At 31.9% G+C, this 25,020-nt stretch overlaps 1 protein-coding gene, 1 long non-coding RNA gene and 1 pseudogene across 2 annotated transcripts; all 3 read left to right on the top strand.

The window, feature by feature from the left end:
- The first annotated feature begins 7,084 nt into the window (after window positions 1-7,084).
- Window positions 7,085-14,476, top strand: LOC108466650 (L-ascorbate peroxidase 3-like; annotated as a pseudogene).
- A 2,105-nt stretch (window positions 14,477-16,581) lies between these two features.
- On the top strand, window positions 16,582-18,354 carry LOC108463187 (myb-related protein 308-like). Its single transcript, XM_017763134.2, has 2 exons — window positions 16,582-17,376; window positions 17,481-18,354. The coding sequence occupies exons 1-2, from the start codon at window positions 17,114-17,116 to the stop codon at window positions 18,010-18,012; spliced, it is 795 nt and encodes a 264-aa protein (XP_017618623.1). The 5' UTR covers window positions 16,582-17,113; the 3' UTR covers window positions 18,013-18,354.
- A 590-nt stretch (window positions 18,355-18,944) lies between these two features.
- On the top strand, window positions 18,945-20,076 carry LOC128283872 (uncharacterized). The gene is made up of 2 exons (XR_008274251.1): window positions 18,945-19,287; window positions 19,848-20,076. It is a non-coding gene; the product is annotated as an uncharacterized LOC128283872 (long non-coding RNA).
- The last annotated feature ends 4,944 nt before the right edge of the window (window positions 20,077-25,020 follow it).

Genomic DNA, 25,020 nt, shown 5'->3' with positions numbered 1-25,020 from the left:
AAAATTATGTTTTCTCTCAAACTTGATAACCACTGGGCACAAGTAGTAGAAAGGGGTGACTAAAGGATTGGAAAATAACCTAATAAAGTCCACATGGTTGGACACACATACGTGTTTCTAGGCCGTGTGTGACACACGGTTCCCTCCCATGGGCGTGTGCTATGGCCGTATTTCCCCTGCACTTAAAATTTTAGCTCAAAGTTGTGCACGGGTAGGCCACACGGGCGTGTGCCATGGCCGTGTTAAAATGACAGTGTCGTCCATGGGCATGCAGCACGGGCATGTTCCATGGCCGTGTTGATAAGTCAGTGTTGCCCATGGTTGAAGGGCATGGGCGTGTCCCGAGATACACGGGCGTGTGAGTCCACACAGCCAACCTACATGGGCGTGTGTCCCTTTATGTTAAGGAAAATTTTCTGAGGAGCCCAAGGTTAATCGAACGTGCCCGTATTTGACCCGCATTGCTTTCTGATATGTTATAGGTCTCGAAGGCCTATACAAGGGACGAGATGTTCATGATTGAAAGGTTTTAAATTCAAATGAAATTTTGTGATCCAAGTTAATATACTGAATGTGTAAAGTTCCGGTAATGCCTCGAGCCCTATCCCGGTGTTAGATTCGGGCTAGGAGTGTTACAAATAACGTTTAATCCATAGATTGAATAACCGAGACTTTTCTCTAATTAAAACTCTAGAGTTGCATTAACTCGATCTATAGATCCCCTTATTAGGTTTCACCCTAATCCAGTAAAATCTTATCACCCTATGTTTAGGCGCGCAATCAACTCCGCTTAATTATGACAAATGTACTTTTAGACAGGGTCTATTCCTCCTCTGAATAAAAGCATGTCTTGAATCAGTATCCTGGGATATCAAAACAATAATTAAGAACACATAATTAAGAACAAGTTAAATATTTATCATACGATTCAGAAAATAATAACAAGATTCATCTTAGGTTTCATTCCCCTTAGGTATTTAGGGGTTTTAGTTCATAACTAAATAAGAAAACATCTCAGAAGAATAAAGAATACAAAACATAAAGAAAACCCGAAACTCCTGAAGGGAAATTGAAGAGAGATCTTCAGTCTTGATGATGAATCCGGCTTCTGAGATGGATCAATCGGCTTCTTTGGAGTAATTCCTTACTCCCCCTTCTTCATATCATTTTCTTCCTCCTCTAGGGTGTATTTATAGGCTTTGGAATGCCTAAAAGCCCTCAAAATTAGCCTTTTACGAATTGGACTCAACTTGGGCTCGACAGGGGCACGCCCATGGCACATGCCCGTGTTTAATTACTTTAGGCCGTGCTCAAACCTGCCAAATTGACACGGCCGTGTGGTCTGCCTGTGTGAGGAGGTCCAGGCCGTGTTGATTTGGTACTTTGGCCTATTTTCTTCGTTTTTGGCCCGTTTCTTGTTCCTTTCGCTCTCTTATGCTATCCTAAGTATAAAACATGAAATTAAAGCATCAGGAGCATCAAATTCACCAATTCTAATGAGAAATCATCCATAAAATGCATTAAACATGGGGTAAAAATATGTATAATTTACGGTTTATCAATGTCTATCACACATCAAACATTCATATTCCTCCATTAAACATCAAAATACAACCGTGTCATACATGATTCAAATTTCAAACTTGAACCCTAGCTCAAAATAATGGTAGAAATAGCTAGATCGATTGATGACAACTTCAAAAATGTAAAGAATATTAAAAACGGGACTTGGGAGCACTTACAATCAACCTTGAAAATGTTAAAAACCCTAGCTATAGAGCCCTTGCAAGTTTAGGCTAAGGTGGGAGAAGATGGTCAAGATTTTTGCTTGATTTTTCCCTTTTTATTCTTTTATTTACCAAATAACCAAAATGCCCTTAAGGTATTTCTTTCAAATTTTTCCTATTCATGCCCATTTTTGTCCAAAATTTTAGAACTTGGTCAAATTGTTATTTAAGGACCTCTAATTAATAATCTAATGCAATTTCATGCTTGAAGCTTCTACAACACAAGTTTTCAACTTATTCAATTTAGTGCCTAAAGTCGAATTGGACACTTTAGGCATAGAATTTCTTCATGAAAATTTCACACAAACATGCAATCATATCATGGATCATCAAATAATCATAAAATAATTATTTCCATTTTATATTTGTGGTCTCAAAACTACTGTTCCGATTAAACCCTAATTTGAGATGTTATACACACGGTCAACTGACACGGCCGTGTATCCCCTAATGCTTCTTTAGAAATCAAGTCAGTAGTGGCTTGGTCGTGTTGCACAAGTCAGTATACTCATCAGTTTTTGAACGGCCTAGCACTCGGCTTGGCACACAGGTGTGTAAAGCCACCTTGAAAGGTACACGGCTTGACACATGGGCATGTGGTCTGGCCATGTGACCCAAGTTAGTAAGTTACGCGGGATCGGACATAGGCTAGGACACAGCCATGTGATCCCATTTCAAATGTCCACACAGCCTGTGACATGGGTGTGTTTCACACGGCCTCTGGCCACGCAGGTGTGTGTCCCCTGCACTTTGGCCACACAGGTGTGTATCCTTTGTACTTTGAAAATTTTCCATGTTTTTCTAAAAATTTCTTAAGTATTCGATTTAGTTTCATACCACTTATAATGTTTTTCTTAAGCCCCGAGGGCTCGTGTTAGGGACTATATGACTGAATTTGAATGACTTTTATTTGGATATGAGAAATGGATATGAATTGTATGATTGTTTAAAGGATAAGTCCGATAATGCTCCGTAACTCTATTCCAATGACGAATATGGGTTAGGGGTGTTACAAAATCGAGTTTGGCATACCTTTTCAAGATCGTTCTGAATCAAAATTGGCGTCATCCAAATTTGCCACAGATTGAAATTTGTGATGCCATCGAACTTATCAATATCAACCTTGTTATTGTCATCTCTGAATCGATTGCATGAGGGAATCGAACTACCTCTAATGTCAAACCCGATTAAGCAACGAACAAGTAAAATAACCTAGAAATTGAAAAGGTTGACACAAATATTTTATGTGGAAAAACCCCTTCGAAGTGAATAAAAAACCACGGGAAAAGATAATTTCACTATAAAGGAAAAAACGAAGAGTACAAAGATAGAGATAAAACTAAACCTCGAAACTCAAAATAAGAACCCTCAAAATGTAAACACAAAATTCTTTGAAAACTTGTAAAAGCTAATACCTAAATATGTAATGGGTTAAATATTTTAGGGTAGAAAAATGTCTATTTATAGGCTAAATTCGTAGGTCAAATAATATTAAAATAATCTACCCTAATCAGAGTTCGACTGGGACAAATAATTAGAGTTTGAATGAGACAAATAATCAGAGTTTAACTAGAAGAAGAAAACATAAAAAATTGCATGTCACGTTGCCACGTCGTGATGTGGAGTTTGTATTGTCGAGACGAGGTGGCATAGCATCATCGGGATGACATTCTTCTTCTCGTTGTGATGTTGACAGCTCGTTAGGACAAAGAGTTCTTCCTCATTGCAACATCACTCTCTATTTGTGTCCTAATTTGATCGAAATGTGAGGTATTCTCCACAATTCATTAGTTTGTTTAGGCATTAGCATTTGTTTATGAACGAATCTTGATATGAAATTTATTAAATTAAGTTGAATGAGAAGTAGTTAAAATTAAAATAAATATTCAATTACATTTAAATATATTAAAGTAGGTTTTATAAAATTGTTTGTGACTTTGAGAGTCCAAAAGCAAATTATGGCATTATTTTTAAGTAGAAATTAGTTTTTTTGTAGTGTATTCTTTTTCTATTTTATAAGTAGTTTTAAAAATTGACATATGTGTTTTTTAATATTTATTTTTAAATATTTTACTATATCTTATAGGATATTTGTTAACTCTTTAACTTTGTTTATGAATAGAAGTGAGTAAAACATGACTCGATTTGAAAAAATCGAAAAAATTTCAATTTTGAGTTAATCGAATCAAGTTATTCAAGTCAACTCGAATAAATAATTTGAATTACAAGTTTGAATCGAGTTGAATTTTACAATTCTAATAACTCAAATAATTTGAATAACAAATTGGTGTAAATACCCCTTTGGTCCCTATCAATTTTGAAAATGAGCAAATTGGTCTTTTACTCAACAAAAATTAAAAAATTAATAATTTTAAAAATTCAAAATATTTATAAAAATTATAAAATTTATATTTTAAAAAATCTAAAGAATATATAAAGAAAGTTAAAATTTAAAAAATTAAAATAATAAGTTTGGGATCTAAATAAGTTAATTAATGATTCAAGTTTATCATATTAAAATATTTATTGTTTGTTTTGAAAAAGTTTTCAAATATATATGATTTTAAATTTATGTGCTTCAATATGGAATTAGTTATATTGTAACAAGATTTTAATTTGACATGTTTAATTTTTAATTTAACTCAAACAATTTTACTCGATTTAATTTAACTCGAATTTTTATTGTACTTTACTCGATTTGAAAAATTTCAAATTGAGTTAAGAAGATAAAATAAGACTCGTTAACTTAATTAATTTAAATTTTTTACTCGATTCGATTTGACTTAACACTTATCTTTATTTATGAAATCTAAAAATCACGGAACTTAGAAAGTAGATATAGCCATCATAATAAGTATACATCTTTGCTCTTAGCTATCAACCATTAATCTAAAAAAGAATGAGAAGAGAACCAGAAATTTCATTACAAAAATAATTTTGTTTAGGCTATAGTTAATTAATTCGACTGTTCAATACTAGCATCTGAAGTAGAATTATGATTAATTATTTCAATTATTTAATCAACACAAATCATACATTTCCATTCAGAACTAAATTATTTAATTCGAACAGTTGTTTACAAAGACACAAAAACTCAAACATTTAATTTGAAATTTTATTTATTTTCATTTTCTACGGATTAATTAATTAATTAGCTATATTAAGTAGAATTTTTGCACCCAAATCTATAAACTCCATTATTAATTAAATTTTTTTTCATCTTAATTTTTTATCTTCAAAAATTTTGGTACGTTGTTCCTTGCCTTTTTTTACTCAATTTGCTCGTCTAATGAATTGGGTTTTTTTTCTTTTTTTTTCTCAGGGTCTCTTGCTTGTCACAAGAACAATGCACCAATGCTTTCACGACTTGAGGTAATATCTTGACTATAATCTTTCTACCTTGCTTCTGCTTTAATAATATTAAATGTAGTAATAAAAATTCTTGTAATATCTTCTCTTTTTTAAAATTATTTATTTCTTTCCTTTTGTTTTGCTTAATAATATCTCTTTCTAATTTTTCTCAAATTATTTATTTCTTCTCTTTTTTAAATTATTTATTTCTTCCCTTTTGTTTTACTTAATAATATCCCTTTCTAATTTTTCTCGGTCCCACTAATTCTCTCTTTTTTTTCCTCTTTCACTCTATGTATTTTTATTATCTTTACAAATTATAATAAACAGATAACAGTATTTATTGTCACTGAAACTCCACCGGCCATCAATAGCTTCTCATGGAAAGTAGGTGACTCTTCGTCTCTTTTTTTTAAGAGTATTTCAAAATAATAAATAATTTCACGAGTCAATTTGGAGCCATATTATTTCAAATTTTTATTATTTATTTTCTATTATTTATTAAGTCTTCATTCTTAAAATTTTTTGTCAACTATTATAATACGTTTCTCAATATTATTTATACATGTAGTCTTATTTACGTCAATTGAGGCCCTTTTTAAACTTGAAATTTTTTTTAGACTCTTCTCAAAATATAGGAGACAAAACTCATATGTGGACAATATATTCCATCTAAGGTTCGAATCAAACTCCCCTCGACAAACTCGTTTAAAAACCCTACTCTTTTTTATGGCTTCTATAATTTTCTTTTGTCAGAGTATAATTGAAAAAAATGTTATGTCATTGACTTGCACACGTCTTAAATGAGTTCTATCACACGAAACCGCTGCTCTCAGCCTCAGGCTCTCAATGTGACCAAACAAACCACAATATCTCATCCATTTCACTGGCTTAGCTTCTCTTTTGAAATCCCAAAAAGACAAACACAAAAGATAGATGGTTAATTATATCAAAGGTCCTGAAAGTATTATTTACATTCTAAATTGGTTTCTAAATTTCAAAATATTCTAATTAAATCCTTTCAATATCAGAATTTATCATCCAAGTCCTTCCATCAGCATTACTGTCAATTCAGATGATAAATGCAATTGGAATATAACATGAAGCATATTTAAAACAAGTTATTTAAATTGTAAATGTGTGTATATGTATAGTATGGATAACTTAAATATGACATGTTAAAAAATGGTTTTAATAAAATTTATGATGTCTTTTTCTTCTACATGTCTGATCTAAATTGTCTATGCAATGAATATATGTGTGTTTACAATTTGATCAACAGTGTCTTAAACATACTCCATATCTAACTTGAGTTGACATTCAATATTTGAGGTAATGACTACACTGAAGGAAGGAGTTAATTGATATGACATGATACTTTAAGGACTCAATTAGAATGTTTTGAAGTTTAAAAATCAATTTAGAATTTAAATCATAGTTTGAGGATGCCTAGTGCAATTAATCCAAAAGAAAATTAATAAAATTAATAAATCATAAATTTAACCCTTAAAATTTACTATTTTTATCCACACTCGATCCTATTTTTTTCTCAAATTTTCGATTTTCAAAATCTAATCAAATTACTTTATTGATGAACAAGTTGAATGAATTATCGTGTTATTTTATGTATAGTTGATAAAAATTTTAAAAAGAATTATTAGCATCATGATTTTATTTTATTTTTAAAGTCGATGCCTAAAATAAAAGGATAAAAAAGAATTAGAGTGAAAGTAATAAAAAGAATAAACTTATAGGCAGGGATGGCGCTTAGGGGCAGGGGACTTCGCCCCCTCAAAATAGTAATTTATATTTTAGTCCCTTAAAGTTTTAAAAATTATAAATTAATCTAATAATAAATATATATATATTAGACTTCAAAATAAAAAATAATTTAATCCCTTTAAAATTTTAAAATACCAACCACGTAGCAATAATAATAAAACACCATTATATTACCTGATTTTCGGGGGGAAAGCCTAACTAAATCAGTTGACAGTTAGATACACTGAAAAGTGAAGAGAGTAAGCTTACAATGGCGTTTCCTGTTGTCGATACCGAGTACCATAAGGAGATCGAGAAAGCTCGTCGCGACCTCCGCGCTCTTATCGCCTTCAACAACTGCGCTCCTATCATGCTTCGCTTAGCGTATTTCTTCTTCTTTCTCTCTTTCTTGGAAAGCGCAACAAGCATAATAAGAAGAAAATTGAATTCAGCAGAGATAGTTCAGAAAGACCAGACAAACCCGAAATAAGAAGCAAAAGAATACGATTATTTGAGTGCGAATGATAAATTCTCCGTTTTATTTGATTGATTTTCCGTTTTCTTTTGTTGAAGGTGGCACGATGCAGGGACTTACGATGTTAGCACCAAGACCGGTGGACCAAATGGCTCCATAAGGAATGAAGAAGAGTACTCTCATAGCTCCAATAACGGCTTGAAAATCGCTATTGATTTCTGTGGTCAGACTGATTTTTATTCTTTTTTTTTTTTTTTTGCTTTTTCCATTTTATAGTTCTTTAATCCAAATATCTTACCATGAAATTCGCGTTAATGTTTATGGATTAACTTTGTAATCTTAATTGATTTCCAATGCAATAGTTGACTCAGTTAACATGAATAGCTTTGAATCGATAGGTGCTTTAACTACTATTAATAGACCTTTTTTAAGGATGTATTCTTGCGAGAATTTCAAGATTGAGAAAAATATGGATGACTTATTTCAACATATTTTCTTTTTGGTATGGTACTTCAACATAATTTTAGTATTGTTATTTTGTTCTCAGTATTGAAGTTTAAAAAACGTCAAAAGGCGACTTTTTACCTTCGCTTTTTTATTTTTTTTATTTTATTATTAACAAAAATGTAAAGACAATCAAATAGGAAATGAACGTAGCATATTTAATTAAAGGGGCATGTAACAAACTTTTAGAATCAATTATTGAGTTTTTAGATTTCACTACTCTAGATCTTATACGGTAATGACTCTAATTTTAAACCAACTAGAAATACAAGTAAAATTGCTATGGCCAATGTTACTCGGACTCAGGTATAGTGTCGAATACGAGTATGTATCCGACATGGGTATGATTAGTTTTTCTAAGTTTTTCCATGTATTTGAAGGATTCTCAAAGGTTATATCCTCGAATTACAAGGGTGCTTCATGAAAAATGAAGAGTCCAAGCACCATAAGCTATGGCTTCTAGTTCATTCATTTTGATAGAGACATTTCAGGATCTGCAATGCTGAAAGGGGGTTCTTTCTTCTTTGTTTAAAAGGTGGACTTAGCATGTCGGGGACTGTTGCTGGTGTAAGATTTAACAACATAATTACTTGCTTCAAAATTTCACATGCGTGCATGACATGATTGCTAGACAGGGAGTATGGAAGATCTGCATTAATATAAGTGTAGTTCATTGTAATACAATCTATATGCTTATTTTGCAAAAAGGGAAGACACTATAGGTTCAAAAAAATTGGGCCATCTTATTCTGTTCTAACCATGTAAGATTGAGCTCGTGCAGCTAAGTTAGGTTTGAGCCCCTTGAAGTTTAGTTGGTCCTTTGTTTGTTGCCTTGGATGGCAAAGAACAATATCTTTTTACGTGAACTTCTATTGTCTGATAGTAAGTTAACTACTCCTTTAGATTGCATGGTAGAAATATGTCAATCACCAAAAGTATTTCGTGCCAAGTTTGTTCCAGCTTCTATCCAAATCTGACTTGCTAACAAGTATTTGAATAGACGCATACACACTTACACATATATTAGTATATCTCTATCTTCACATGTTTTGTATATTATTTTATGTTAGAATATACATCTATAAACTAAAACAGGTTTTATTTTTTATTTATTTTTTTATTCTGGGCACTTCACTGCTTCGGCTAGCTGCTTGACGTATTACTCTTCAGCAACCGCAAGCCCATTTTCACAGTTGCTAATTATTTTCTTTACACATTTTAGAGGAAGTGAAGGCTAAAAATCAAAAGATCACATATGCAGACCTATACCAGGTGATTACAGAGTTGAAAGAGTTAACATGCATTTTATTTGACATTTCATTGCATCATGGTGAATTAAAAAAGTATCCACTTTGTTATATTTGATTTTATAGAAAGAATCCTGAAATGAAATTAAAAATCAGAACTATAGCAATAAGAATCATGATGATGTTGTGGAAGGAAGTTCTTAAACCAAATTTCTCTAAATCTTTTGCCTTCTAAAGGATAACATTACATGCTTCGTGCGACTGGGCTTACATGAAAAAGGGCTCTGTTTCTCTTCTGCTACTAGGCTGCTAAGGAAATAAAGAAACATTTTACATACTGATTGGATAGAAAAAAGTGAATCTAAAATCCTTGGTGAAGTTGGAGGCAAAGTTTTGTGTGTAGATCCCGCGAAATAGGATTATATTCACTGTAAAATAAAACTAGTTTTTAGCTAGGCTAAACGATATGCCTCGTACAATTGTTTTAATACATACCTTAGACAATTAGATACTAAGATGATTACTGGTGCTTAACTAGCTACTAATTCTAGCATGGTGTTAATAGTTGTAGAAGAAAAAAAAAAGTTGTATATTTGGTTAAATTTATTAAATGTAGAAAGCTAGTTAGAATTGAATCCCAAACTGTGTATGAAATTACTTGAGAGGTGTTGTAGATTTTGAGAATGTTTGTGTTATGCGTCTTAGCGTAGGATCTAGTCACAGGTCTAGACGAGAAAGAATTCTTGCTTCGACCTATGATTACTCAAAAGGAAAATCCGTCCTTAACTAAACCCCCTCTCAAAATAACGTTTCTTTTAATAGAATAATTACTTACCTCTTTATTTCATAGACGGTTAGTAACAAAGGAAAGAGTCTTAATTGACATAAAATAGAATTCCTAAATTAGAGTTTATGAAGGAAACAAAAACCTAATATATTAGATAAAATAAGTAAAACTAAAACTCTTAGTAAAACCTGATATAATAAATAAATAAAACTAAAAACTCCTATTGCAATTAAAGCGTCCATATCATTACTCCCCTTCTTAGAATTGAGCTTGTCCTCTAGCTTAAATTCAGAATAAACTTCAGAACTTATCCAAAATCATCTATCTCATCATCATCTTGCTTGTCTTCAACATCTGGTACTTCTATCCAAAATAACCTTTTACATTTGTGTCCTATGGAATAAGACTCGTCACAATTATAACACAACCCTTTAGCCCTTCTTTCCGCCATTGCTATCCGTGTCAATCTCTTAATAAATGGTGCAGAAAAACCAATTTTGCTGTTGTTCCTTGTTAGTTCTATTGTTTGTCCCCCTCCCTTTGCAATGTTCTTAGTTGTTGGAAGGATTGAATTGTTGTCAGTGTTTTGGGAAGTTGGCCAATTCAGCATGGCTCGAGATGACAGTTTGGAAGAGACATTTTGTTTACGTTCCAATGTTCGAGCCATATTCATTGCAACTCTAAGGTTTTCTAGTTGTTGCATCTCAATATCAATTCTAAGTTCCTCTATCAACCCGGCAGTAAAAAAGTTTACTTGTTGTTGAGGTTTAAGATCAGTAGTCCTAGCCAATAGTGATTGAAATTGACGTTGATATTCCTCTACAGTCCCAGTTTGTTTCAAGTTGGCAAGTTCTCCCAAGGGATTATTACTCATAGATGGCCCAAACCTTACATGACAACACTCTTTGAAACGCCTCCAATCAAGATTTGCCTCTTCTTCCATTTGATCAAACCACAATTGTGCCTCTCCTAAAAGATGGAATGATGCTAAGTTTACTTTGTCTTCTTTGTTAGTTTGTTGATTGCCAAAAAAAAATTCGCATCTTTTCAACCACCCTAAAAGATCTCCAACACCATCATAAGTGGGAAATTCCATCTTAAAGTATCGTGGCACCCTGCACCCACTGTGTTGCAAGTCTAAATTCCTTTTCCTGCCTCCGCTACTGCCCCGTTCTTCATTATTCTTCTCTAAATCTCCTTTCGTTATCTTTTGGACCGAAAGAGATAATATTGCCATCTGCTCCTCTAATGCTTGTTGCCTTGTAGCCATTTGTTCCATGAAAGCCTCCAGCTTGGCTGTCAAAGTCTTTTCGTCACCTATGACAGCTGGCTTTGATATTAAGTTGTTATGCGCCTTGGCGTAGGATCTAGTCACAGGTCTAGACGAGAAAGAATTCTTGCTTCAACCTATGGTTACTCAAAAGGCATATTCGTCCTTAACTGAACCCCCTCTCAAAAAAACTTTTCTTTTGATAGAATAATTACTTACCTCTTTATTTCATATTGGCAGCATTTTATAGACTATTAATAACAAAGGAAAGAGTCCTAATTGACGTAAAATAGAATTCCTATTGCAATTAAATTAAGTAAAACTAAAACTAAAACTAAAACTAATATAATAGATAAATTAAGTAAAACTAAAACTCTTACTAAAACCTGATATAATAAATAAATAAAACTCCTATTGCAATTAAAGCGTCCATATCAGTTTGCTGCACTGAAGAAGCAACGCTCTGATTCTTAATAACATGTTTTTGTATGCCATACCAAGCAATTACTGCACTTAGATTAAAATTTAAATCCAAAGTTGTTGACTATGTTCTGGATGATGAATGATCCATAATTGTGTTGTTTTCAACTTTTCGTTTTCAGCTTGCAGGAGTTGTTGCTGTTGAAGTCACTGGAGGTCCTACTATTGACTTTGTACCAGGAAGAAAGGTATGTTATACTGGCCTATCATTCCCTACAAAGGTCGTTTCCTGTTTATTTAATCTGATTAACTATGACGTGTTTAATAGGATTCAGACATTTGTCCGAAGGAAGGGCGACTTCCAAATGCTACAAAAGGTAACACAGGTTTCTGAAGCCATCAATGAAACAAAAAATTTGAATCTTTTATTCCCCCTACCTTGTAGCTTTAAATTCCGAGTAATTAGGCAACTTGAGTATTTGCAAAATTTGGTACTTACGACAATCTATCTAAGATATCTGGTCATATCTTTGCAGCTTTTAAAATTCTTTTAGTATGTGTTTATTTAAACTAGATGGAAGAGATAGAACTGAAGGAATTTGGAACCAAACCAACAATTCTATATTGCTAGTATTTGTGTTACCTCAGTCCTTGTTATGTTCTCTGTTTTTTATAGTTCTACTAAACTAAATATGAACTTTATATGATATATTCTACTGAACTAAAAATGAGCTTCATCGAATATGTTATGAATTGGTTGTCATCATTAACCTCTTTGATAGAAAAGGTCATGTATTCTAATCATTTAGTGCTTTCAGTTTATTCGAGTAAAACTGCTCCCTAAGAGTTCTTAGTGTGGCTGGAGAATAGGTTTCTCTTAACAGATCCTAAGATCATCCCTGTGCCACCTATTTTTCTCTCACAACTTGGATCTTGCACTATAAATTATGTTGATTGGAAAATAAATGTCTGAATTGAGATTGTTGATTAAAGGTTCATTGCTCCCTTTTGGAAGGTACAAATTCCAAAACTACTGTTTTTCTTTTACTTCGGTAATGAGTTGTGGAGTTCATGGTAATCAATTGTTGTACTTAATAGGGTATCAGTGGAATTCATGGTATTCAACTGTTTCCCGTAATAGGGTATCAGTGGAAACCATATTACATGATTAATCCATCAGTTCAGCGAACAATTTCAATATCTCCTTCTACATGTTATCATCTTACAATTAAATGCATATATGATCTTATCTTTCTAATTTATGAAGTTGTAGATGCTAAATTTAGCTTTTCTTTTTGTGGATCCTGGTTTTAGGTGCTCCTCATCTGAAGGACATCTTTTATCGTATGGGTCTATCTGGCAAGGATATTGTGGCATTATCTGGCGGTCACACCCTGGTACTTGGATGTTCTTTTCTATTCCCGGCTTTGTTGGTTATAGTTTAACATCAAAGTTTTGTGTTGTTTTTGGTGTTACAGGGAAGGGCTCATCCAGAGAGATCAGGTTTTGATGGCCCTTGGACCAATGAACCACTGAAGTTTGATAACTCTTACTTCGTGTAAGATTAAATCCAACTAGTTGGCTATTAGATTTCCTTCTTACTCAGGATACATATGAAGCCATTTGATATTACTATGCCAGGGAGCTGCTAAAAGGGGAATCAGAAGGGCTATTGAAGCTTCCAACAGACATAGCTTTGATGGATTACCCTGAGTTCCGAGAGTATGTAGAGCTCTACCCAAAGGTAAAACTACAACTAGGTGGCTGCCAATTGTCTTGCATAAACATCATTTTATTTTTTATTGTTTGTTCATTGCATGTTCATCATTTTATGAGGCCTCTTTGAGACATTATCTAATAATACTTATGCCTAATTATTTTCCTTGTTACTTTGCAATGATGATATTTTATTGCCCGAATGCTTAATATGGTTTTATATCTGATTTGTGGTAGACCTTGTTCTTGGTAGAACTTGATGTTTCTTTTACTGTTCTGTTTGAGCCACTTGTGCACTGGTAGAAATGTCCTAATCTTACCTAGAGCCTATCTTGCATACCTACTTGAAATTATTAGATTAAGGTTGAACCAATATTTGAGCGGGTAATTATTTCATCTAACTGGTTCAACCTTGCTTCAAGTGGGGTTTGCAATAAGGACACTTTGCTTACCACTTACTAGCATGATTCTAGCCTGTGCTTTTAAATTAGCAATTTGTTGTGTATATATGATGTTTCTGCGTGACTCTAGTCTAATGTTAGCCAAATTGGGTGAAACACTGTCTAGTGCCAACCGCTATCAACGAGCTGTAGGCATCTTTTCAGGTGGACAAAGAGATTATGCAAATTAATATGTTTTCAGTACGTGGTTAAATTGATTAAAGTGGTTTGTCGGCATCATCCAATGCTCGATTATGGTATTCTCTTTAATTAAGCTATTATTACCCCTTTGAATCCTTTTACTTATATTATATGCATACTCCTACAACCTTCATGGTATTTGGCAGGATGAGGATGCATTCTTTAGAGATTATGCAGAATCATGCAGAATCTCATAAGAGGCTTTCAGAACTTGGGTTTGATCCTAGTTCCTCTCGATCCAATCCGGTTGCAAAGGACAGCATCATATTGGCACAGAGTGCCGTTGGGGTTGCGGTTGCCGCAGCCGTTGTGATCGTTAGCTACATTTATGAGGTTGGCAAAAGAATGAAGTGAAGCTAGTTTACTCAAGTCGTTGTAGAACAAAACATGCATTATAATTATTCCATTGTCAAATTAGCAGAACTTTAGCCCAATAATCTGGCTAGCTATTTATGTAAAAGATGAACATACAAAAGTTGTCCCATTTGAACAAAATAACAAACACAAAGATGACAAAGATGACGCCCCTGATCCACTTCAATCCATGACATTTATGTTACAAACCCTTTCTGTTGTTGCTTTTATTTTCATGTTGTTTCAACTGGAAACGAGCCACCACTTCCCTGGCAGGAGGGAGGGGCCAATAATAAAAACAAGGACCGCAAGTTGCAACCAGGTCTGCACTGCCTGTACTCCATGGATAATTACACGAAAAATAAAGGGAAATTGAGGTAAGGTGTGAAGTTTGGACATCTGAAACAGACCTTCCACTAAGGTTAAAAGAGTCCCACATGGTGGGGGCAGCCAAAAGGTAGGTAGGTAGGTAACGTAAGGGTCTAGAGCCACTTTTTGGACAGCTCTTCTTATTCATAAAGTTTTTGTTCAAACTCAATACCTAAGCACATGATATCCACGTTCTGCTGTGATGGTCACCACAATCTGATTATTGCAATCCTTAACCTAAACCCCTTACCCTATTTTTAGGACCTTAACCAATCATGTAGTTATAAAATTAAAATCCCTATCAATTTTTTATTTTATTTTTAAATTCTCTTTTGTTTGGGGGTTTGTTAATAATCAAACAATTCTGAATTCTCTTTTAGGAGTCTTATCTTTTAAAGTCATAGGACAGTCGGTCATGTGGTTGTGCAGTGTGGGAGATTGGGATTGCTTGGGTTAGGAAAATGACTTGGTTAAAAAGCCAACCTAACTGATTGCGATCATGATGTGCGCCGTCTGATTGAAACAGGTTAGGCACCATTCAATTAATGCGTGTAGGTAAATGTTTTGATCCATCATTTTTTAGCCCATTCTTAATTTTCTTTTTTCCCCTTATGATGTAAAATTCAATTTGTTGTTTGTTCAAATGTTGAGAAACAAAACAAAATGGATAAGCATAGGTGGGTTTTTAGTTAAAAATAAAGATAATAAAAGTAGAAAAAAATAAAAATCTTAAATGGTGACCCTGTCTGTCCCCCCCTCCCCCATCCCCGTATAGTTGAACAACAAATAAGGCCAGGTATTGGACTAGTTGCAAGGACAGTCAGAAAGGTGAAAAAAGTAGGTGAAATCTCCCCCTCTCCCCCAGTCCTAAAAACAACTTGTTCTCATCATCCTTACCTCTTACCATCCACTTGAATTTCATGATGAGAGAGAGAGAGAGGGGGGGAGAGTTTTGTTATGTGTGGTGGTGGGTGACAAATATCAGTATGCAAATTGGAGAGGGAAAGATAGAAAACAACAAAAAGGGTGAAAAAAAGAATCAACCTTTCCCATCCCTAACCTCACTGCTGCCCATTTGTTGCCTAAACTTAAACCACAAGGTTTGGGGGGAAGAACCAAAAAGAAATAAAAAGGAAAGTGGAAGGTGGAAGGTGAACCAAAGCCCACAAACAAAGACAACCACAACCACACTCATATAATATTAGACTTATTTTAGAGTATTTATCTTTTCCCTATTCTCCCTTTTTCTTTCATCATCATCCTGCCCCTGAACCCCAACCTCCAAGTCTTCTAGAACCACCCCCCTTTTCTCTCTCCTGCATGATGATGGTATACCAATAGAATAAAGATCCACAACTACCACCCTATTTCATGATTTCTTCACTAATATATCCTATCCACCTCTCCATTTCACTAATATAGCAACCTTTTATATATATATATATATATGTTTTCCCACCAACATATAAAAAATACTTCCAGCTTCAAGATTTGATTTTTCTTGTAAACCAAAACTAGTCAACTGGACAACATTTAGTGTCATATATTTACACAAAAATAATTCTGTAATGGAGCTTAATATTATAGTTAAGGTTCTTTAATCTTATAGTATTCAGACTTTTGAGTCATAGCACTCTCTTTCTAATTCTTTTTCAATTACAAAAGAGATCACACCGGTTAATAAAGAAAAAAAATGGTGATAGATAGATATTGAGATTTAAATCCGGAAAACCTTTGGTAAGGATGGATGTTAGTTCCAACAACATGATAAAATATTTAAGTTGAACATGTACTCTGGTACATGTTGTCTAATTTGAGTTGGGGGAAAGATTATGAAAGCTAACTAAATTATTAATCTAAAGTAGTACAGGTTTAGACAAAGGGCCAAAGGTAGGGAAAAAAAACTATTATAGAAAAAGAATGGGGTGGGAGAGAGCAGAGATCACACTTTGTCCTACCCATGCTTTAATACCTTACTTTACACCTACCTAAAGGTTACCTACAGTTAATATATATCCCTTTTAACTTATTATATATGATTGATGCTAATATCATCAAGAGAGAGGCTACCAGCCACTCCCCTCAAACCTGTCTCACCAACTCACATCTAGAAGCTAAAATTAGGGTCACTGCGCTCTTTCTCTTTCTGGTTGTGTGTGTGTGTAATAGTCAAAAGGCTATATAAAAAAGCATCTAAAGTGCTCTCAAAGGGCCGGCCTCAATGTTCCTGCAACACAAAAAACAAGGCCTCCATTTCATTTTCCACCCTTACTACTTCTCCTAGATTCTAAATATAATATATACACACACATATATATGATATCATAGTATATTTTATACTAGTTTGTATAGTATTGAAAAACTGCAAACGTAGGCTACTAGTGCTGCTAGTTTCCACAAGTTGAAAAAGGTTTCTTTGTGTTACTGAATTATGGGAAGGTCTCCTTGTTGTGAGAAAGCTCATACGAACAAAGGTGCGTGGACTAAAGAAGAAGATGATCGCCTCATAGCTTACATCCGAGCCCATGGTGAAGGTTGCTGGCGTTCACTCCCTAAAGCTGCTGGCCTTCTCCGCTGTGGCAAAAGTTGTAGACTTCGTTGGATCAATTACTTAAGACCTGATCTTAAACGTGGCAATTTCACTGAAGAAGAAGATGAGCTCATTATCAAGCTGCACAGCCTTCTTGGTAACAAGTAAGTGTTGTATATATATAGATAGATGATATATTCAACTTTGTTAGTGTGTGGTGCTTGAAATTTTGATTGGTTTTTTATGGGGGATTCCTTGAATTTTATAGGTGGTCTCTTATAGCGGGGAGATTACCAGGAAGAACAGATAATGAGATAAAGAATTACTGGAACACGCATATAAGAAGGAAGCTATTGAGCAGAGGTATTGATCCAGCAACTCACAGACCACTCAATGAGGCTTCTCAGGATGTAACAACAATATCTTTCAGTGGTGCCAAAGAAGAGAAAGAGAAGATTAATACTAACAGCAATAATAACCCTATTGGATTTATCACCAAAGCTGAAAAGAGAATCCCAGTTCAAGAAAGGTGTCCGGACTTGAATTTGGACCTCAGAATTAGCCCTCCTTATTACCAGCAAACCCAACCAGAGTCATTCAAAACTGGAGGAAGAACTCTTTGTTTTATTTGCAGCTTGGGAGTTAAAAACAGCAAAGATTGCACTTGCAGCACCATTACTACTGCTGCTGGTAGCAGCAGCAGTAGCAGTAGCCACAGCAACAGCAACAACAGCAGTGGTTATGATTTCTTAGGCTTGAAAGCTGGTATCTTGGAATATAGAAGTTTGGAAATGAAATAATAGAGTGAAAATTTGGATTTTTAACTATGTAGTTCAACTCCTCCCCCAAAAAAAAAATGGAGAGAAATGACAAGGAGATCATTGTTATTAGTTTTAAAATCTCTTTCATTTCTCTTTTTATTTCTAATTTGTATGATTATTATATCACATTATATATGCATATATTAGTAGTATAGATGATCATTGTTGTTGGTGAATGTTTATGCATTTATTGAGATATAAAACCTTCTTCTTCTTTCAATGCTAATCACTTCAACTTTGAAGAGAACATGGAAGGTGTCCCTTTAAACATTTGTTTTTACCTCTCTTTTCCAATAAAAAGAAATGATCAAATCTTCAGAAGGGTGGCTTTATTTGTTGTTATGATCTAATGTTTATTAGCAGTGAGGGAAGGAGGGAGATTCTTCTCTTATATTTCTTTCATAATTAATATATATATATATATAAATATATATATGTATTTCTCATGGATATAGTCACACAATACTTAATTTCAAATTCAAATCCTAACCGATGCTTACCCTTTATAAAAAAAGAAGATATAGGTTTCTCATTTTATTTTTCAAACTATTGTGATGTATGTAGGTTGGTTCATGTGACAATATAACAACTTTTTCTTTCTCAATTGAGTTAATAATAATTTTGGGTTTTGCCTTGTTAATAAGGGTAAGCAATGGATAAGCGATGAGAGGAGGAGAAACGAAGAAGAAGGGAGTGGTGGGTACGTACGCCTATAATTTCTTCAGCCACTCTCATATTAATAATAATAAACCTCCATTCCCATTCCCATTCCCATTCCCTACAATAAAAATGCGTGAAGAAACTAACAAACTCTTCCATTCCCTGTACCTACCAACCCTAACATTAATCATTTAGGCCAACCCACCTAACTATTACAATATTCCACGATAAATATCAACAAAATTACTGATAAAAATAGAAGGATTCTTAATTAACAATGAAATGAGAGTGATGAGTGTCGCAAAACGGATTAAAAACTATTGGGACATGCATGCATGCTCAACTCTTTCTTATTAATTTATATTACATTAAGGTTTGACAGACAATACTGTACTTTTAACGTGGGAGCCAACTAAATGAAGGTCTGACCATGGCTTCAGTGATGCCCCTGCCAAGCCAGGAATAAATAATTAGACTCCATTTCAACAACTCGAAGAAGAAGAAGAAGTGAAAATGAAGTTGAATTCGGTAGAGAGAAGATGGGGCATTGATGAAGGCAGGCAGGCAGAGGTTGCAATCTTCACTTTAATAAAGGTAATCTCATAATATAAAATAATGTCAGTTAACAACCACTTCTTCTTTATGAGACTCACACTTTTAACTCAACTTAGAATGTCATTGAATCTTAGACTATGGTCACGCTACTCTTTAGGTCTTTCTACAATACATTTTCTAAACAAAAATATTTGAAAAATAAGTAAAATAATCATTTTTTTAAAACATGACGTGGTATTTTTTTTGTAATTAAAATTTAACTCGAATTTATGTGTTTTGATTGTAAGTTTATCGTTTGAGTTATTCCAATAATAGATGCAGCACTCTATATTCAGTCTTGTTTCAGACCGGGTGTAAGGTGTCTCAACTCATCACCTTGATGATTTAGAGTTTATGGAAATGGGTTGGGTTTTTTGGCAGTTTTGTTTAAGTACTAGGATGAACAACAATCACTCGGTTGTTTAATGTTTGGGTTTATGAAAATGGTTCAAGGTTTGTAGACTACAAGAACCATATTTGCCATGGTTGGGTTTGTAAGAATAAAGGAAAATGGTTTGGTTTGAGGTAAATTGATAACACTAGTTGCATGGATGATGTAGGTGCTTTGCCTGAACCAACGAAATCCACTTGGGGATTTGTCGTTACTTCGTGAGTCATGCATTTCACGAAGGCACACATATAACCAACATCAAGAATCTCAATTTGTTGTTAGTAAAATATAATGTTATGTGATGTTAATACATTTTTATTTGTTTCTCCTTTTTTTCTCAATGTTTGATATAGCAATTGAAAGAATTAAATGATGTAAAAAGAATATTTTATGGAAAATTTAAGAAAAAAAATACAAATATTTTGAAAATGAATAACAATTAGTAAATAAGATAGGGAGTTAATCCTGTATTTTCTATTGAAAGATATTTTGTTTTGTTATATAATAATAAAACAATTCAACCCCGAATCTAACCTGATTATTCGACCTATATAATAAAATTCTAAAGCACGAGATTGGGGGGCTTGGGGCTTCCTCTTCTTCTTCCTCTCTATAGTCCCCGAACCAAGACACCATCCTCTCCCATTCTTGATCACCATCTTGACTTCTGTTGATCCAATGCATCAACATATTTATTAAATTTTTTTGTACCTAACCTTCACAAATCTCAATGCTTTATTAATCATCTTATGAATTAAACAAATTAGAGATCAAAATGAAGATTAATCAATGATCGTATCCAAATTATAAAAATAGTTGGCAATAATAAAATCTATTATGATACCAACCAAATACTAAGTCAACAAACATCCAATTCATTTTTTCAAATCATAATAAATCAATATGTGTGTATTGAAATGATATAGTGAATGTTGAAAATTAAAAGGAAAGAAAACTAATATATTTAGTTTATTCAACCCTAAAAGAAAGAGATTGAAGTCCATAACTTATACAAAGTATGGGCAAAGACAAATTAGCATGTTTGGAAGAAAAAAGAAAACACAATGGCCCTTCATATATAGAAAAAAGGAGTCACTTTTCCACAATTCAATTTTTGTTTATAATAAATTTTCTTGCTTTTTCAAAGGTGTTAGGTAGACACATTAGAAGCTTCCATGAGATATTTCCCCTCAAACAAATTCACCCTTTTATTTTCTTTCCTTTCTGCTCTAAAAGAAAATAACATAACAAGTGAATAATATAATATAATATAGCTATTGCTACTCTCTTTAGTCTCTATCAATAGCCTAATAATTGTTCCATCCTAATTTTTGATACTTCAACTCCCACCAACATCACATGCATCACTCTTGAGGTGGGACCTTTTTATTTTTTCTTTCCAAAATCACCCTTTCATTTTTATACACTTTAAATGGAATTTGTCAATGGATTGATGATTATATCTTTATAAATAAATATAAATACTATCTTTAATTTGAATAGGATTAAATTTAGACTATAAAATAAAGATTATTTAATATTTAAATTTGAGATTAAATGTCAACAATTAACTTGACACTAATATAAGTACTTCACTTCTGCACCAATAACTTCACCAATATCTTAAACTTATATTTTAACTATTGGTAATCAGTATTTATTAATAACCCTTCTACTCCTATGATGGGTTTTATTACATTTAGCTACCTAATAGTAAGTGTGTAAATATATCATACCAAAATACATGTAAGTATATATACTTATATAGGAAAAATATTTAATATATTGTCAGTCAAATTTTAAAATTCTATAACCAGGATTGGATTAGATTTATTCATGGGCCAGGTTACCAGTCCATACTCAAAGGTCTGTTTAAATTTTAAGAGGGTTTAGATAAAAATATTAGGCCCGAAAAATGGGCTTGGGTAAAATAATTAGGCTCATTTAAAATATGGGTTGGGCTCGGGCTCGGGCTTGAACATTCAAGGCTCGAGTCCGGCCTAACCCATTTTAAGTTTTTAATATTTTATATTATGTTATATTTATATATTATGTAATTTAGAACACATTAAAAAAATAAATATATAGTAAATATATAATACTATTCTAATGTAAATATTAAAATAATGTTAAGATGACTATATAAAAATTTTCAATAAATAAAAAATGTATAAACTTATTAAATATTAAAATAAAATTATACAAATATTTTTTAAAAAATTTTTAAAAAATAATATAGGCGAGTCAAAAATGGGCTTAGGTTAGTCTTTTACAAATATGGACGGGTTTCAACAAAATTTTAGATTCAAATTTTGGGTCGGGCCGAACTTGAACAAGCATAAAGTATGTTAGTATCATGGTTAGACCCGGCCCGAACCCGACCCGAGCCACTTAACACCTCTAGGTTGTATGATGACAAATATTTTATAAGGTATAACAAAATATTTTATATATATATATATATATATATATAAAGAATACATGGCAAAACTTTAATTCTACTTATGTACTAAATACTAACCATATTTATATATAGATTAAAATATGCTCTAAGTTATTGTAGTTTTCATATATTTAAAGTTAACAAGATTTTATAAAGGAGTCAAACTTATTAAATTTGATTTTATACTAGTTATTTATTTGAATTACTATGTTAAATTACTTTAGCTTCTATAATTTAAATGCAAATATATATATATATATATATATATATATATATAATTTTAGCTGTAAAAATTATGTTGTAGATAATTCGTTAGTTTTAGTTAATTAACTTGTAGTTAAATTTTTTAATTTGAGGTAAAAGATTAATTCAGCAAATTAGAAGACAATAATTGAAAGTTTATTTTTCCTTTTTCTTTTAGGACATTTGATATAGTAAATAGACGGGGGATTTATAGATTTAAGCCACAAAAAGATGCCACCGCTTCTAAAATGTAGGTTTGCCTTCCTCAATCTATTCATAACTGCAAATATCACAAGGTTTTTGTATTTGTATTAAAAATTAAATTAAATTAAATTAAATTAAATTGTATTTTCTTTTCTTTATTAAAAATAACTAAATTAGTTATTATATGATTTAAATTAAAAAATAAATTAGTACTTATATGTTAGAATGAGGTATATGTGACATGCCACATGAAATTTTTGGTTATTTTATCAGCAAAACAATTTTTAATAATAAAAATAGATAAAAATTTTAACAGAAAGAGATAATTTGCTCTTTTTACTAATCTTTTGGGTAAAAAAATAAAATAAAATACAATTTAATTTATACTTCCATAATAATTTTACCATCATTCAACTTATATATCTTTTTCATCCAAATAATATATACTTATCTAATTTAATTATGGAACTTGTAATTTAATAAACTGAGAATTTAGGTTAAGCAAACTAATTATGCGTAATGGTGAAATGGCAGTGTTTGTAGTAAATAGGAAGAAAAGGAAGGGAGGGAATGCTGAAGGGCTGGAAACGTCTCTATCCCAAATGGTACCAACTGGGGTGGTAGTTGGAGTTGGGAAGCCGCCGAATGTAGGCTCATGTGACTATGAGCCGTTGCCACTTGCGGCGTTAGGGGATGTGACCCACTCGCACACCACTTGTGGGCCCAAACCTAACACCCTCCTTTACTTTCTTATCCCCAATGGCCCAACCCTGACCCCAGCCCCTCCTGCCCACTACATCTATCTATCAGTTGGAAGATCGGATCAGCTCCTTAGTTAAGATTTAATAACCAAAATTTAAGATTTGAAATATTTAAATCAATTTGTTATTATCTTTATCAATATTTTGAATTATTATTTTATTTAATTTTTAAATATAATTATTTATTTTTACTTTTTATAAATAGAGGTTTATATTAATAAATCAATTTGAGCTATTTATGAGTCCCTTTCTATTTCAATAAAATTAAAACCATGTTTGATAAAATGTTAAAAAATTCAATCAGTTGAAAATTAATATTCTCAGCATCTTAATTTTTAAAATATACTTAATAACTTACAAAGAAAACTGCTAGATAATTTTTTTCTAGAAAAAGTGTGACAAATGATAAGTCGATAGGGACGTATTTATCACTTAATAAAAATAAATTCAATTATTATTTTTACTTTATAATATTTCATTTAAGATTATATTATCTTTTAATAAATAATTTAATGATATTCCATATTTAATTTTAAGTAATACACTAAACAGAATTTATAGCTTAAAATTCAACACTTTTTTTCAACACTTAAATTTTAATTTATCAAACATAGTCCAAATTTGAGTAAGAAAATTTATCTCAACCGGATTGATTCAATCCTAAATTTAAATAATAAAAATATTTTTAATTTAATTTTAATTATAAAGTATATTGAATGTGGTTTTGCTTCTTTCTTTTTTTTGAATTTTTAAATTTCTATATGCTCCATTTGAGAAATTGAAATTGAAATTGAATTTTATGTAAATGATAATAATGAAGTGGATAAATTAATTGAGATTGGATATAACATATATTATATAATGAATTCATCGAATCCAAAAATATTTTAAGGACTTCAAATTAATTATTAAACAAACTTCTAATAAATCTAAAAATATTTCTAAATAATTTTCGACTCATTTTACATATTTTTAAAATCCAAATCCAAAATCTAATTCCTCGTAAGATTTGAAGATTCCATTGTCGAAATGTCTAATTAAAAACGAAAAGATGGTTATCGCAAGGATCATATTATGGCTTTATGAGTTTTTTTTTTTTAAATGGCTAAAATATGTTAATTTTTACTTATTTTAAAGAGATTTTTTTGTACGAAAATTTTTATTCATCTTTTAAATTTAAATTTGTATTAATTTTTTTACTCTAACTATTATTATCTAAATAAACTTTTACCTAATATTATTATCCGAGTAATCACGAGTGCTTAGAGTTTTAATTAACAAACATTTTTGTGATACACTTACAAATTTCAATGGACTAGGGGCTAATTTGGCAATACTTTTAAAAAGTGATTTTGAAAAGTGCTGTGGAAAAGTGAGTTTGAGAAGTGCTTTTGAAAAGATTGATTTAAAATTTGAATATTTAGCATTGTTGTCAAAAGTGTTTTGAGAAATAAAATGTCAATTTTAGACATGTTATTATCAAGTAACAAATATGCATTTAAATAATATTTAAATTAGTTAATATTATTATATTTTAGTAAGAATATAAAAATTTATTATAACTTGTTGTTAATATTTTAATATATGAAATATAAATTTTAAATATTTTTAAGCAATAAATATTAAGTATTTATAAAATTTAATTAGAATATATAAATTATATTTTAAAATTTTAAATATAACTATTAAAT

This window comes from Gossypium arboreum, chromosome 2 (assembly GCF_025698485.1).
Source record: "Gossypium arboreum isolate Shixiya-1 chromosome 2, ASM2569848v2, whole genome shotgun sequence".
Classification (NCBI taxonomy): domain Eukaryota; kingdom Viridiplantae; phylum Streptophyta; class Magnoliopsida; order Malvales; family Malvaceae; genus Gossypium; species Gossypium arboreum.
Note: the sequence above shows the minus strand (reverse complement) of the source record. Positions and strands in the feature narration are given on the sequence as shown.